The sequence below is a fragment of the Peromyscus californicus genome, unplaced genomic scaffold, assembly GCF_007827085.1.
Source record: "Peromyscus californicus insignis strain IS unplaced genomic scaffold, ASM782708v3 Scaffold_21__1_contigs__length_65335640, whole genome shotgun sequence".
Taxonomy (NCBI): Eukaryota; Metazoa; Chordata; class Mammalia; order Rodentia; family Cricetidae; genus Peromyscus; species Peromyscus californicus.
Genome location: NW_026294514.1, coordinates 11,847,437 through 11,861,257, shown reverse-complemented (window position 1 = coordinate 11,861,257; position 13,821 = coordinate 11,847,437). Strand labels below are relative to the sequence as shown.

Sequence of the window (13,821 nt, the reverse complement as noted above, 5' to 3'; positions counted from 1 at the left end):
GATAAGGCAGACACAGGAGAGCAGGGTCGACAGCCAGGCAACCCAAGTGCAGGTTGGTTGGCTACTCTCCAAGCATCTGGACTGGGTCTCACCACATCCTCAGCCGTCACAAGTCCTTAGCGCAGGAGTCACTCAGTGCTCATGCACTCCTAGGACATCTCTGTATGCCAGGTTCTGTGTTAGCACTGTGTGTTCCCCTACATGACTCTCTCAGTGACTCATAAGGTAGGTTTGATTCTCTTCGACAGATAAGGAAAAGGAGGTTCCATAGTATTAAATAGACTGAGTTCATGGAGTTAAGGAGACTGAACTAAGATTCCAACCAGATAGTCATGTGCTGAATCACTGTTCTCTATTAATTCATCTAGTAAGTTCCCAAGAAAGATTAGCTATTATTACCTACAGATAAAACAACTCAGGTAAGGAAAAGAGATCGTTAGCAACCAATGAGCTCATGATCTATTTTTCACCAGGGTAAATTATTCCCCCCACAAAAGAATGCAAATTTATACTACAGGGAATGGGCATCCGACACCCTTTCTGTCTCTGTCTCTCTCTCACACGCACATATACATACACACAGGTACACACATCAGACACACACGCACATGCATACACACGCACTCTGGACACAGATTATACAACGCTCACTTCTGAATGTGCTAGAAAGCAACATGGACATGATTATGAAATCTTGTTGGAACACCCAGCCATCACACTTGAGATCCTAAGCCTCTTTTTCTTCTTTTCTTTGCAGCTTCCCACAGAGCAGGTTGTTCCATCACCTGGAAGCTAAGGACACAAAGTCTTACCTTCCGATGAGTTTCTGGCAGGAGTTCTTAGCACTGATGGTGGTTGGACCCACACCGCCATACAAAATGGATAGCTCTTTAATGACGTCACCGCCTTCTCTAAAAAGGACTCTCATTCCAGAATTGACAATCGCTAGGGCATTCTGTTGGCGCTGGGCTTGTCGGAAGGCTGACACGAACTCCCACTGGAGAAAAGAGGCGCACACAGAATTACCCTGAGAGACGACTCCATGCCAAAGCATGATTCGACATCAGCACATCTGTTACAGGCTTCGTTGTGTGTCCCCTAAGTCTGGATGCTGGAATTTTAAACCCCAGTACTTCAGTTCTTGGGGACAAGGCGTTCAAAGTGCTGAGGTGAAAGCGGGGTTATTAGCCAGAGCCCTAATCCCAACTGGCTGGTGTCTTTTTAAGAAGAAACAAATTGGACAGAGACATGAAAAGGCCCAAGAAAAGGCAGAAGACGGGCATCTATGGTCAAGGTCAAGGCCTCAAAGGAAGACGCCAGCCCTACTGACTCCTCCTTATCAGAGTTCTAGCCTCAGACTTGCCAGAAAATAAATCTCCATTGTTATATACAAAACTCCGTGTGTGGTTCTCTAGGCTGGCAGCCCCCTTAAACCATCACATCTCATGAGGCAGGCTTGATTCTCCCCCTGTACAAATGAGGAAGCTTGGAGATTCAGTTGAAACCAGAACTCAAGCCTCAGCGTTTCCCAAACTGTGCTTTTCCCCTCCAAGTTCCCCTGCAAATGTCTTTTTTATTTATTTGGTTGGTTGGTTGGTTGGATGTTTTTTTTTTGGCTTTTTTCAGGCCCAGGATCTAGGCAGACCTGTCTTGTACTAGAATATTATTTTAAGGTGTGTTACTTTTGTTTATGTTGCATTTGTTTAACTCTGTGAAGCTGTGTTACTTAATTGTTGTTTGGGGTTTTTACTCTTTTGCTCTTTTGGGGGCCCGCCACCCACCTCCCAAATAAATCATACATGCCATTGGGACAGGCAAAGTAACACAGGTTCACTGAGTTAAACAAATGCAACCTAATAAAAGTAGCACACCTTAAAATAATATTCTACTACACTGTCTCACTTAGGGAGGAAGTCGGAAAGGACAAAGGATGTCTTAACAATCTGTTAAAAAGCAACTTTAGAGTTTTGGGCAGAGGAAGGGGGAAGAAGGTCTCCTAGATCTAGAAATGGCAGGAGACTGCAGAGCAGGTTGACAGTGACTGGGCACAAGTCCCCGCTGGAAGAGTGACCTCTATCAGTTCCTAGAGTGAGTTTCATCCCCTCTGCAAACACGCCTGTCCTGAGCCCACTCAAGCTACAGACTGGTGGGGGCACTGGGAAATGGAGAGAAAGGCCATCCTCACCTTCCTGGAACACGGGATGTTCACTGAGACCAAGACTTCCTGAGGTTTAAGATCGGCATCAGGGCACTTGCGGAGAAACTGCTCGCTTAAAAGGATCTGTCGTTTTCCATCTGTGGAGAAAAACGACACCTTCTCTGGAACCTTCGATCTCTTGAACAAACTTCCCAAACTTGGGAAATGATTCTACTGGTTGTTGTGGGGTGGCAGTGAGTGTGTGAGTGAGTGAGTGTGTGTATGTGTGTGTGTGTGTGTATGGGTGTGCTCTGACAGCATCTTACACTGTTTCTTCCAGCCTAGGTCTCCTCCCACCTTGTGTCCTTTCTCCTTGCTTACAGCTTCCTAAAGAACAGGCACCTTAACAGTCCACTTCCCGATAGCAGGGTTGGCTTAGGGCATTGCTACAACAGAGTAGATATTAATATCCCTTTTGATATCTGATTAAGTCAACCCACAACCATTTCATATATTTTTTGTCTATAAACAGGATCCTATTATCTCCAGAGGTGAACAACAACAACAACAAAAATCCCTTCAGTGAATTTGTACAGCATCAAGTGCTATTTTATTTGGTTGTGCCACATCCCCCCTCCCCCCTCCCCCACCAGCATCTAAAGAATTTCAGTCCTTCGGTCAATGGACTAGAGGCGGGAACAGTTTAAAGCCATAGCCAAATATAATGGGGAAAAATATAAAGCTTTTTGTGTATTCTCTCATCCAACCTTACTTCTCACGGCAGGAGGTTTTTCCGTGTGCTGCTTAAACTGAAACCCTCAATTTAAATCTTCCTCCTTAAGATTCCTTAGCAGTTGAAATGCTATAAGGAGTTGATGTTTCACAATGTAAGTATACAACAGAAAGCTAGCTCACATTTTCAAAGGAAACCTCCATATAGTTGTAGAGGACCCAATTTATAAGAATCTCTTAATAATTATTAGACAAATTGGAGCAAGAGAAAATTCCAGCACTGAATTTCAAAAATAATAGTCACATGCTGACCTTGCATAAATACAGCAGGAGGTCCAATAGATATTCAGTTGAAAAAGATCTGTGGTCATTCAAGGAAGATAAACGAAGCACAAGCCCAAAGCATGGGAGTCAAATACCCTGGTTGGGGCGGGGGGAGTCCCCAGCAAAGGGGCTGGGTGGCTCTCAGAGCTTATTGTCTTTGCCAATGATCAGCTCACATCTGGACATTAAACACAAGCATGTTCAATGTAGGGTGAGAAAAAACACCTAGCAGATGTGCCTAACCTGCAGCCAGGAATCCCAAGACAGGTACAATCGCAGTCAAACACATTTGTAACGGCAGCGTCGGGTCTCAAGGTCAAATAGTTTGGCCCCCCTGGGAGGTCAAGGTCTCAAGAAGAAACAGATGGAGAGACTGGTAGACAGCTTTAAGACAAACTGACCAACTTCTCAGCCTCAGAAAGCTAAAGGAAATTATTAGTTTTCCAGACTGGACTTCCTGCCTCCCCAGCCCGAGAGAAACAAATCAAGCTTCATAACTCCCCAAGCAAAACTGCTGTTTACCTTTGGACAGCAAGTTGAGGGTACAGTTACCCACAGCCAGGAGGGGATTCAGATCCGAGTCCAGATGTCTGCTCACAATGTGGCCCCCTAAAGACTTTAAAAAGTAGTTACTTTCACTACTGTTACATAGTTACAGAGCACAAGCACTAAATTACCGGATTAAGGGATGCTTCAGAGAGCTGTTCTTTTTGTTTGTTTTAAAGAATAGAAAGGTGTTGTCAGTTGCAATTACCCAAGACACAAATGCCAGAGTTGACTTGGCAAATACATACAGCCATGTTCCTGATCTGGGACCCAGCCAGAGTTCTGAGGTGCTTCAGGAGGGCACGGTATGTCTGTGTCTTCTCTTCTGGGAGCTTCCGGACCACATCAGCCAGAATGTCCTTTACCTGATCCAGGCTGAGGCCAGCACCGAGGGTCAGTCCTGAAATAAAGTCTTGTGTAAGTAATGTAGTGTGATCACTGATGGCCTCCAAATGTTAGACCAAAGCTACAGGCCTGGAAATCTTTATATTGGATCCATGCTGTTGTGCCTATCAGTATTGGTGGTAATGACGGTGGTGATGGTGCTGATTGTGGTAGTGATATGATCATGGTGGAGATACTGACTGTGATGGAGGTGGGTGTGGTGATGGCAGTGATGTGTGGGAGAGTTAATGATGGAGTTGTTGTTGGGGATCACGTAGGTTAGATTCCTTGAATACTGAGTCTATCACATATTATGCTGATAGCCTAAAAAAAAAAAAACTCCAGGAATTAAAACAAAACCATGCGATATTAATAGGTTCTCTTCACAGATGGCAAAGCTGAGACTCAGTCCAGTCACTTCCGCAAGATCTTAGAGGTACTGTATGTCATCGCCAAGAATTGGATTTCAGAAGCTTTACCCCAAACCCACACTAGGATGACTGCTGCCTCTCACTGCCATGAAACCGCGTTCCCTTCACAGGAATGAAAAAGGCTGGACTATAGCTACTCAGTACACAGCTCCTTTCCGTCTGCTGTGCTCTGGAGAGCAGCCAGCACATTTCCTTCATCTCTGGTTCTGCACTCACAGCCCAGAGCCCCCCTTGAATAGCTGTTAGTCTCCCTGATACTGTAGCTAGGAAAGGTTCTCAGTGAAAGTCTGACTTCTCAGTGTCTAGCGGAACTTTAGAGCATTCTCCCTGGACTCTCTCCAGATCCTCTCTGCTCTGTCTGAAGAGAATCTGTGAATTTTAACTAGAAATGAAGTGGCCGTCCCCTTTATAACCGGACTGACCCTAATAGGGCCCAGTTGTTGTTTTTATTTTTTTTCCAGGGGCCATATTACCCCACCATCCTATGTTGAGTCCTGTCTGGCTTCAATCAGACCTTCAGGATGTATGTCCAGTCTGGTAGCCAATCAGGATCCTACCTGACCACGAGCAGGAACTGTTCTTGCTATTTTCAGACAGACAGACCCCTGACACAGCAGACAGACCCCTGACACCACAACTACAGGTTCTGACCAGATGTCATGAGCCAATCATAAAATGAGTCCTGTATCAGTAAGGGTCTACACCCAATCACTGCAAAATACACTTAACCACAGGGGAACTGTCCTAATCCTGCCGAAAAGGAGCCTGTGGGCCTCTCTCGGGGTCGCCATTCTTCCACTTTGTAAGATGGTTTGACCCAGCATGCTGGAACTCTTATTCCTGAGAAATTTAAATGCTCTTGTCGATTGCATACATGTCTGATAGTCTGTTATGAGACTTCTCTTGGACCCTAAGAAGAAACAGCTCACCCCTGTCCGTCCACCAGACTAAGCAACTGATGCGATAGGACCATAAGAACTCACCGTCACAGGCCTGGCTTACAACACACAGCTCTTCAATTCTGTCAGGAGAAATTATGATGGGGTGGAAGACACCTTTAAACTTTACTTCAGGTCCTAAGGGATTGTGGGAGAGACACAAGATTAGAATAAAAGGATGTGAACTGCTCTCCTCATTTTGAATTATGATTAAACCAATGTTTGGGCATATGAACGTTGTTTCCTTTTATTGGGCTGTTCGTTGCAAGCCACAGAGACAGTGGCCGATTAAACTTTGGGACTCTTTAGAATTGTTAGCTCTAAAACTTGTGCGATATGGCACACTCAGATTTCCCTGGGAGAAGGTCCTGGAGGCCCTGCAAAGAGATGGGCAGCCACACTAGGCCTGAGTGGAAAAGGAGAAGGTTCTCAAACTGCCTTTTAAGTCAAACGTGCTATCGTCACAGAGACACCACCCAGAGCAGAAAGACAGAGCAGTTTCAGGATGAGAGCCAGTACGGTCCCCAGATGGGAAACCAGAACACTGGCACCCTGCTGCTGGGCCACCATGGGGCCAGCAAGCCAGCCTCTGCTCCAGGGAAGCACAGGCTAGCCCTGCTGCTGGCTTCCAATGGGGTCAGCAAGCCAGCCTCTGCTCCAGGGAAGCACAGGCTAGCCCTGCTGCTGGGCCACCACAGGGCCAGCAAGCCAGCCTCTGCTCCAGGGAAGCACAGGCTAGCCCTGCTGCTGGCTTACACTGGGACAAACCTCTGCTCCAGTGAAGCACAGGCTAGCCCTGCTGCTGGCTTACACTGGGACAAGCCTCTGCTCTAGTGAAGCACAGGCTAGCCCTGCTGCTGGCTCACCACGGGGCTAGCAAGCTCTGCTCCAGTGATGCACAGGGCAGGCAATTGTCTAATGCTGGAAGACCTCTTGAACCACACTGTGTTTTCTGGCTGTCCCCCTGACAACACACCCACATGAAGCTTGATCCCCTCATAAGATGTCCCGGGGTGTCTACATACCCACAGAGGTGTTCCCCATGACAATGGGGGCCTGGGGATACTTGAATTTAGCTTCCACGAGTTCCTTCAGAGTCACTGGGGAAATCCACGTCAATCTATCGCCAGCGAACACTCTGGTCTTTGGTGGTTGTTTCTCAGCCATCGTCTGTTGGAAAAGCAGCAGGGATTTGAGAGAGCTTGTGACAGAGTGGCCATCTCTTCTCGCTCTGATTTTATTGAAACAGAGAAAAGAAATTTACATATCTTCTAAAAAACCAAATTTTGTAACCTAAAAACAGAGCTCTACCAGGAGTCAGAGTTCAAGGTGAATGTTTGGCAGTAGTTTACCCCTGGAAACGGAAGTTCCCATTGGCTCACTGACACCTCACGGCGACTCATTTTGATGTCCACTAGCAGAGCAATATGCTCATTTTTGCCAAATCATCCCACAGAAAAATGAACTTCAGCAGAAGTGGAAGGAGAAAGCCAGTCTGTATTGAAGCGCGTTGATTGGGCCTTCAAGACTTTTAACAGACATCACCAACTGTGTCTTACATCCTCCAACATCCCCATGGTAGTCTACCCTCCCTTCTCCACCTCTTCCTCGGCCCACACTTTCTGGACTCAGAGGTGAGGATGGCAGGTGGGTGTTGTCTATTTGCCCATCAGTTTGTTCTTTATAAAATTTGATTAATTATTTGAGAATTTCATATATATACATAATACACTTTGATTATATTCCCTCCCATTCCTCCCCCTCACTCCACAAAGTATCACCTTCCATCCTCCCAACTTCGTGTCCTCCCCCACTCCGCCCCCCACCCAACCTACTGAGTACAATTTGTGCCGTCCATATCCTTATGGATATGGGGCCATCCATTGGGTCATGGTCAACCTAGAAGGGGTCATATCCTTGAAGAAAACTGACCCTCCCTCCCCAGCAGCCTTTAACTCAATCAGCTAAGGGTGGGGGCTCAGGAGCCTCTCACTTCTCCATGCTGATGCTGAGTGGTTTGAGCTTGTGCAGGCAATGAGTCAATCCATGAGTGCAGTGATCCTGTCGTGGCCAGAAGACACCTTCCCCACCCTCTTTTCTCAATGGTCCCTAAGCCTTGAGTGGGGGGTAGGGGTAGAATATAGATGTCCCGTTCATGCTGAGCTGAGCACCCCACAGATACTTGTTCTCTGCACTTTGACAAGCAGCTCTGACTATCTGCACTAACCACTGTCTGCTGCACAGTGACATGTCTCTGATGAGGTCTGAGGCTGCTCCATCAGCTTGTGAAAAGGCCCCGCTGACATTTCACCCTGAGCTCTTCTAGGTGAGCAACTGCCTTCCTTACCATCAGCTCTGGAGGGAAGATCAACTCCTGGGTTGGGTCCAGCGGCAGAAACTCCTCTTCTGAGAAGAGGTCTGGACTTGTCTTTGAAAAGAAAAAGTGACAGAAGTTACAGTAGCGCCCCTATTCTCAGGGGACATCTAAGCCCTGTGGGTACCCAGAACTACAGGCAGTTTGAACTTTAGAAGGTTCATATACACACTACATTTTTCTTCTTCATTCCTACTGCAATTTTAGCAACATACTCTACTACTAAACATACTTTTTTCCTGGAAAAAAAAGTGCCCTGTAACTACTCATAGGCATATCTGAACTACAGCATCACTGAGCTTGTGTTTGGTGTCATTATTAAGTAAAGTAATGGTTATTTGAACATAAGTACTACAATACTGTGTCAGTCAATCTGATAACCATGGCAACTACTTAGTGACAGATGGGCAGATAATGTATACAGTGTGGATACACTGGACAAATTGGTTCGCATTCCACGTGAGACAGGGTGAGCACAGTGAGAGTTCCTCATGCTATTCATAATGGCACGTATTTTGAAACATAAACTATTTCTAGAATTTCCCACTTAATATTTTCAGAATATGGTTGGAGCAGAGGTAACTCAGATTGCAGGAAGGGAAACTGTAGATAAGGGGTGAACTACTATATTATTGTCAGGCACCTCTACTTTAATTTGTGTGTGAGTGTGTGAGTGTGTGAGTGTGTGAGTGTGTGAGTGAGTGTGTGTGTGTGTGTGTGTGTGTGTGTGTGTGTGTGTGTAATAAGACTGAAAGAAGATGGTCAGACAATCCAGGTACGGTGGCACATGCCTATAATCGTAGAACTTGGGAGACAAAGGTAGGAACAGCAAGAATTCAAGGCCAGGCTTAGCTGTATGATAAGTTTGAGGACAGAATGAGCTCCACAAGACCTCATCTCTTTGGAAGAAGACAGACAGACAAACAGAAGATAAAAAGAAGCTGACCAGTCACGATCCAAGCTGCCAGGCAAGGACTCCGACACAGACCTGACCTCTAATAACTCTGCACTCATCAGCTCCCTACACATTCTCTCCAAGTCTGGGGACAGTGGAGGAGCAAGCAGACACTGAGAACTCAAGGGAGACTTGAAGTCTCCACCTCTCCTGTCCCTGTTCCTCCATCTCCAACTCCACTTTGCTTCTGGTCGCTGAAAATGCTGTTTAAAAATGGAGAGACCGTAGAGATGAGGGGTTTTCTCTCCTATAGACAGCCGTGTTTGAAAAGGACTGATATGTACAATGAGGGATGCAGTGGATATGACAGATTTATAAGATGGATTCTGCTGCTTTCAATTGGTACAATAATTGTATCTATGGTGGGGCAGAGTGGCATTACAGTACACGGACATGATAATATCATGTTATTATTTAGCATCTAGTATCTCAGACATGAATTGTTTCATTGTGTGGAGAATGTAAAAGATTCTATTAGTTATTCTGAAATAGTCAACTAATTGTCAAACACAGTCACCCCACTGTGCTACAGAACAGTTAGAAGGTACTCCTCTCACCCAGCTGGACCACGGTACCTGTTCACCCTCCTTTCTCCACCCCCAGTTTCCTCCTGGGCGGAAGTTTTAGGTTATATAGAGACAGTGAAAATGGGAGAGAGAACATGCTGACATAGTCCAATTCATCAACCTGGGCAGCCAGTGATTCCTCCGAAGACTAGGTCAGCGGCTGCTCATGTCTAGAACAACTTTATAACAACTTTACCATTCACCGACCTCATCACCTTCCTGAAATTCTGCCAATCCATTTATTCCTCGATCCAAACAGCACACCCCATTTTCTTTACTTTGACAGCAGCCAGAAGCCTAAGGGGGGGGGGGGGGAACAAAACGAACAAGTCAGTCAGAACTCCATGGGATTCTATGGTTAACTGTAGAACCTGTAGAACCAATATTGTAAGGCGTTATAAAAGAAAATCATTTATAGTTCAACATAGCCAAGCGAACTCTAATGAAAACTAAGTTTACAAGAAATTCTGAGCCGGGCGGCGGTGGCGCACGCCTGTAATCCCAGCACTCGGGAGGCAGAGGCAGGTGGATCTCTTGAGTTCGAGGCCAGCCTGGTCTACAGAGTGAGATCCAGGAGAGGTGCAAAGCTACACAGAGAAACCCTGTCTCGAAAAACCAAAAATAAATAAATAAATAAAAATTCTGAATACCAGTGATCATTTAAAAAAATTTATAAAGTTCTTAATAGATAATCTTGTCATATAGCAATACACATTAACCCCGTTAATTATTAATACTAACAATATCTTAAATACCCACTAATAGTAGTAATAAGAACTGACGTCTTGCTCTGATCTTATCTACAAGGTATTGATTTCATAGTTCACCTCACAGAAGTGATCTTCTGGTTGTGGGAGAGGACCAACCGTGACTGAGTGTGTATTAAACTTCCACAAGAGCCTTTTACTTTATATACTAGTTTAAAAACAAAGAAAGAAGAAACGTCTTTCATAGGTTTTTGTTAGTTCTTATTAACATTAATGATTGAGTAGCTTACTAATTAGCGTGTGGTGACCCTGTCCTGGAGATGGACAGTCTCCATTGTCAAACAGCCAGTCCAGTAAAAACATGCAATGGCACAGGGACAACTGGACCATGCTGTGACCAGTGTTATGCTGTATCACTCACAGACGCATATCATGTTAGCAGAAGGCTACAAGCGCATCCAGGCAGGGTCCCTAACTTAGGCAAACAGATCAAGAGCAACTTCTTGGAAGAAATGACTTATGGCCAATGACAAACTGCAGGGATGCTACAATTTGACTACTTGGGAAGGAGGTTAAGCCTCTGCCCAAAATGAAATGACACACAGGAACTGTAGACCTTGAGATAAGAAGTGGTCCTGTGTTAGGAAAAATGACTGTTGCCAGAAACATATGGGCAACTCCTACACTGTTTTGTTTTGTTTTGGGGAAAATGCATTCAACCATGTATTCCTTTCTACTTACTTTACAGAAGGTCTTGCATGCATCGATGATGGGCCTGTATCCAGTGCAGCGGCACAGATTTCCTGAAGAAGACAGAGCCGGTCAGGTTACTCAAGTGCCCCGGACAGAGGCATGGGGAAAGCCAAGTGAATGACAGTATGAAGGACCCCATCTTAGAAGAAAACATTATTTGATGTTTTAATTCTGAAATCTTGTGTTTGAAATTTCATTTTTACATCAGCATCTTGGTATATTTAGTCAAGAGTCCTGAAGTATATTTTAACATCTCAACCATCTGCACTTACTCTGTAAACACATTTTATACCCTCTTCTTGTGACAGATGGTCAAACAACACAACAATTTTAAGACAAAAACTTGTCCTGTAGTTACAATCAAGAGCTAAACTTAAAACAATAGCCACTTTATTGAGATGTTACTGACATAAAAACCCACACACATCTAATCAACTGATTAGTGATTGATGTATCTGGAGATAAGTGTGCACCTTATTCATCTCCACAGTCAATACCACGAGTGTAACTACCACTCTGTTTCCTCATGCCATTTAGTTTTTATTTAATCATTCAACCAGAAAGAAGGCATTTAACAAAAAAATCTACCCTCTCCGCAACTGTTTATATAACATAGTGTGGATAGCTGTGGGAACCAAGTTGCATTTATTGGACTTAATCATTTTGCATAACAAACTTTGTAACCTTTGATCGATAATTTCTCATTTTCTCCTTCTCTAACCCCAGGGAATCATTATTTGATCGCCATTCTATTCCCCGCTTCTATTGCACTATTCCAGATTCTTTGTAGAATAGTGTTTGCTCTTCTGGGTCTGGTTTGTTTCACTTAGCATCATTGCTATGGTCCATGCATGTTGTTACAAGTGGAAGGATTTTCTTCTTCTTCTTCTTCTTCTTCTTCTTCTTCTTCTTCTTCTTCTTCTTCTTCTTCTTCTTCTTCTTCTTCATCTTCTTCTTCTTCATCTCCTTCTCCTTCTCCTTCTCCTTCATCTTTTTTAAAAAAAGGAAGAGTCCTTTTATTATTAGTACTTACTCTGGCAGCTCTCAGTTTTTGACAGAGGAAAAACAAAAGGAGGAAGGAGAAAGAGACAGAGAGAGAAGTTTCAGTTGATTGAAGTTGTTCTGAAACAGTAAAGAAAAGGTGGAAAAGTGGGTAGTTTCTGAACTTGGGAGGTAATGGAGCACACAACTTATTTACAATAAGTGATCCGGTCAGTATTTCTCTCACAATGGTTCTGTGTCCTTACTCCACCCCCAATCTGAGGTCATATTTTGTGTGTGTGTTCTATGTACACATCTGCTTGTGTGTGTACAAGTGTGTGTGTGTGTGTGTGTGTGTGTGTGTGTGTGTGTGTGTGTGTGTGTGTGTGTGTGTGTGAGAATACACGTGGAGGCCAGAGGTTGACACTGGTGTCTTGTTCAATTGCTCTTCATCTTATTTTTGAGACAGAGTCTCTCACTGGAACTGGAACTCCATAATTCTACTAGTCTGGCTGGCCAATGAGTTCTTGGGATGCTCCTGTATCTGATACACCCTCCTGCTCCCAGTACAGTGGTTACACACTGTCACTCCCAGACTTTTACATGGACGGTAGTGATCAAACCTCAGGTCCTCGTGGCTGACACTGACTGAACCCATTTCCCCAGCTCCTGGGATCTTATTTTAAAAACAGCACAAGATCAAATTCTCTGGTGATAGGATTCCTCAAATTTTCATTATTTATACATTTCCCACACATGTCTCAACCATCCTGCGCCAGTGTTTATAATACAAACAGCATAAAGCAACATTATGACCTCCAGGAAATCGGACATGACCCAGCTTAGGTGCTAGGTCACTCCTTTCTACCTGTGTTCGCTCTGAGTGTCCCTGAGACGTTTTGTAGAGGAAGTAAACAAGCAAGCTTTAGGCTCATGTTTTCTGAGTAGGGAAATAAGAGGAAAGAGACAAAGACAAATAGAGCCAGGGAGCATTTCACCAGGCAGACACAGAATTTGAGAAGTTATTAATGCTTAAAATGTGTTCAGAACCTTGTTGATGAAGAGAGAGGGAGAGAGAGAGAGGGGGGGGGGGGGGGGGCGGGGAGAGAGATTGAATTGGTGGAACAGCTCAGAATGGAAAAGACTCATTAAAAAATAAGCATCACTAACAGATTTCAGTCCGACTTCCAGCTGGACTCAGCCACTCCCCTCCGGCGCTTGCTCTATGTTGGTGACGGCATTTGTAACAGGACTTAGAAGTTGCTTTTGCTAAAGAATCTTTTGCTGACTCTTCCCTTGGGCCTGCAGTCGGTGATGGTAACTGAACCCAGCATGTCACCTGCCGCCTCTTGCCTTCATTTCTGTCGTCTGTCTGTCTGTCTTCTTTGCCTCACACTTGAGTAAGATTCTGTGTCGACTCTGCGTGGCAGTGTGAAACCCTTTAGAGTGCTCATCCAGAGTCACTATTCCTCTTCCTCCAAGGCTGAGCACACCAAGGTAACACAGGAGTTTTTAAGGGTTACAGGGACAGTTCCAAATGTCCCGTCCAGACCCCTTGAAGTCTCCAGAGCCCTGCAGATGGATCACTCAAGAAGAGCCAGCCCGACTAAGGAGCAATCACCTCCTGAGTCTGCATCCCAGGGTCACAGGCTTGACAGACAAACTTGTGACATGGGTGGAGATTACCCCCAGCATCAGCAGCTTCCTTGACAGCACAGGGGAGGCACTGCCGACGCGCAGCTCTGCAATCCCCCTGCCTCTTGCACCATGCCCTCTATGTAAACCCCAGGGTCTCGTGGTGGTGTTCCGGAAGATGGGGTTATGAGACGCTCAGTCTCCCCTCTTTCCCCAGGGTCAACCCACTGAAAACGCCATTCCTTTCCTGCCTCTCCTAATCACTTTTTCCATTTGATCTCCAGGATGAGGGCTGGGACCTGCTTTGCTGGGGGCTCTCCCCAGAGTCAGGCTGCTTGCCTAGGACTCCAGTAACACA

At 45.2% G+C, this 13,821-nt stretch overlaps 1 protein-coding gene across 1 annotated transcript in view; it reads right to left on the bottom strand.

Annotated features, from left to right (window-relative positions):
• Positions 1-13,821, bottom strand: part of Aox1 (aldehyde oxidase 1) — a 75,758-nt gene that overhangs the window by 49,602 nt on the left and 12,335 nt on the right. The window contains exons 6-14 of the mRNA XM_052749505.1: positions 10,836-10,897; positions 9,595-9,684; positions 7,840-7,920; positions 6,518-6,662; positions 5,538-5,630; positions 3,988-4,139; positions 3,716-3,809; positions 2,186-2,295; positions 813-997 (exon numbers count right to left, since the gene is read on the bottom strand). Of these exons, the coding sequence (XP_052605465.1) occupies positions 813-997; positions 2,186-2,295; positions 3,716-3,809; positions 3,988-4,139; positions 5,538-5,630; positions 6,518-6,662; positions 7,840-7,920; positions 9,595-9,684; positions 10,836-10,897 (1,012 nt within the window). The remainder of the gene's footprint in view (positions 1-812; positions 998-2,185; positions 2,296-3,715; positions 3,810-3,987; positions 4,140-5,537; positions 5,631-6,517; positions 6,663-7,839; positions 7,921-9,594; positions 9,685-10,835; positions 10,898-13,821) is intronic.